Genomic DNA, 2,883 nt, shown 5'->3' with positions numbered 1-2,883 from the left:
TATATTCGAACACATCAGAAGGATATTTTTTGCAAAGGAAAGTGCTGCAGTCTGGACGTCTTCTTTTCCCATTTTAGGAAACAACCACACAAATTTTCCTTTTTCCTATCCTTTCTCACAGTTTTGCGCCCTTAGAAAGGAATGCTTAAAAAAAGTAGATGATTTCAAAGACTGAACTTATAAATTGCACGAAATTAAATAATAGGAGTGTACTCGTACACCCAACTATCTAAAGTTTTAGAAAACTTTTACTGGTTTTGCGTTCTCGTACCCAAAAAACTTGCAAAGTAGGGAAAATTGAGAGAGCAAAATGTGAAAGAGAGCTGCAAATTTCTGCTGGAAAAAATTGTCCCAGCTAAAACTTGCAAGTAAGAAAATCAGCTGATCACAAACACATATTTGTAAATAAACAAAGGAAAATATGGCCTTTTTGAGTTGCAAATTTTATTATTAATGCTAGTATACAACGAAAAAGTGAGTAAATTAAATAAGCACAACGTTTGTTGAGGTTTGTTTACTTTAGTGTGTGCTGACTATGGTTGCCGGATGACATTTTTTGTTTGTACCATAATTTTCCTTTAAATATACCAAAATATTTTTAAATGCAACATGCTAAATGTTTTTTTTTTGCTGAAGTTTTCGGTTTTGGTAGGTTGATTGTTGAAATGAAAATTTTATAATTTTAAAGCTACATCTGTAGCTATATCTATTACATTTTTGGATCAATGATGGGTATTTGGAGGAGATACTCTTGTTTTTGAATGCGTCACCATGTGATATTACAAATAATTATGAGAAAAATAAGTAATTCATTCCTATGTAATTAATTTGTATTTTAAAAAGGTTTTTCTTATCCAAAACTATTCAATTGTTTAAAATGCCAAATCGGGGGAAAATGTACTAAGCAGAAAATAAATTGCCAAATTAATCACCAGTGGCAACTGTGCAAGTGATCAGCTGTTTCGAAGGTTGCAAGTTTTTGCAAATTTTGCGTTCTCGTACTTCTGTTGATATTTCGTCTCTTTGAGAGCGAATGCTGCTAAATTCTCAGAACTTTTGCTGCTGGAGAATTTGGCCCTCTCAATACGAGTACACACCTAATATTTCACTTGTTTTATTATAAAATATACTCCGGAGTCAGAGCACGATGTCCGCTTGTGAACTCCGGCCCGGGGAAAATAAACGTGCAAGAAATAGTTCCGATACTAGCAAGTCAATATTCTTGGGGGCTACTCTGTAATGCGATACGAAAGAGAAATGCGATGCGATAGGCAATCGCACAGCGTATTACTCACGGTGTATTTGCCTATCGCATCGCATTGCTATTTCGTATCGCATTACAGAGTAGCCCCCTTTATTAAGTCTCATCAGAAAATACCTTGACGCTTAAATAATAAAGGGAAAGCCGCATTATACTAAAGCCAGCTTCCTGACATAAGCTACTATTCCATACGAACACTGATTTGTACATGTTCAAATGTTTAGCTTTTCAACATGCGCCTCTATAATGTCAGCTTAATCTTTCCTTCAAACTTTCATCCAAGCTTGTAACTATGGCTTTTTGTATTATTTTATTACTTTAATAGTATCAAGAGCCCTCAGGAAACTTAGTCCCAGGAGAATACATCTAGTTAAAATAATAAAATTCTACAAAATTAAGCTTGAAGCACCAGCCTCTACAATTAGTGTAAGTATATAATGCACGAGCATAAAGCATGTAACACATAAATATGTGTTCAGTAGATCAATAGCAACCCTTGAAATCCATTATAAATCTTAAAATAACTATTTATGCATGACCAGGTCTCGCACACACAAAATTTTAAAATTTGTAACTCGTGCGCACCAACACACGATGTCTTAAGAAAGAGGTGCATCGGTGTCCAAGTGATAGCTACGCACTGGTGAAAACCACAAGGGCGGATACTTTGATGGTGTGAGGTCAAATTGTGATGAAGTCTCCACTTTGTTCCGCGTCTGTACAACCGAATATTGTGCCCACAATAGACGCGCATACTTCCGCTTTGTTGTATTCGTTATACGAAATTCAATGCAATATTTTGTGCAGTTTGGCTCTTCTTTGAATGTAGCCATGCTGCTGCGTCGATGGCGCGCATATTGATGTGAATTATTGCTATGCAATTGTTGTTGCTGTTTCTTTAGCAAGATAGTTATAGTATCGCCATAGAGGCGATAATGACCACATAACACTTCTGGGCGTAGCTGATTAATATTTTTGAGCTTATTCACGCCCTGTGCAGGCTCATCAGCACTAGTCATCATAAGCACACGTCCATCACCCAAAAATCGTACGTAGCGATAGTATTCGACAAGCTGCACAGGGCGATAGTATTGATCTTGGAAGCTGTTCTCGCCCATACGCAAGTATGTTGTTTTGCTTATGTAACAGCCACTAAAGATTACGCGTTCGCGCATAATGAACATTTGTCGCCAAGATGTGTACACCATAGGTGTAGTATCTACTGATTCAATTAAATCGTCTGCTTGTGTATGCTGTATTGGTTCGCCCAAGGTGCCTAGATCAGCTCCCCAAACTCTGGTAAAAACAAATAACTAAATGTAATAAAAAGGTGGAAGAAAAGTAAGTACAATGTCTTACTTTGTGCAAACCGATCGCCATAGTTCCTCGTCTCGCGCACACAAATACAATCCCTTGCAAACGCCGGCGCATTGCTCCAAAGAATGTATATCCAACTGCGTCGATACGACCCATCGCAGTATGTACAACAAAATTTCCGGTGGTAACTCCGAAATATGCGTCTCAGTGGTAATAACACTGGCATCCCGACTGCTAAGCAGTAAGTGGCCCCCGTCCCTGGCTAAATCTAATTGAAATTTCTCATATAAATCTTCGACTAGCTC

At 37.6% G+C, this 2,883-nt stretch overlaps 1 protein-coding gene across 1 annotated transcript in view; it reads right to left on the bottom strand.

The window, feature by feature from the left end:
• Positions 1-1,098: 1,098 nt before the first annotated feature.
• LOC118737301 (F-box only protein 9) overlaps positions 1,099-2,883 on the bottom strand; it is a gene marked incomplete in the record, with an annotated part of 3,500 nt that continues 1,715 nt past the window's right edge. The window contains 2 exon segments of the mRNA XM_036467713.1: positions 1,099-2,557; positions 2,621-2,883. Of these exon segments, the coding sequence (XP_036323606.1) occupies positions 1,861-2,557; positions 2,621-2,883 (960 nt within the window).

Source organism: Rhagoletis pomonella, unplaced genomic scaffold (assembly GCF_013731165.1).
Source record: "Rhagoletis pomonella isolate Grant_MI unplaced genomic scaffold, Rhpom_1.0 Rhpom_scaffold_00004, whole genome shotgun sequence".
Taxonomy (NCBI): Eukaryota; Metazoa; Arthropoda; class Insecta; order Diptera; family Tephritidae; genus Rhagoletis; species Rhagoletis pomonella.
The sequence above is the reverse complement of the archived record's forward strand: the minus strand, read 5'-3'. Positions and strand labels throughout refer to the sequence as shown.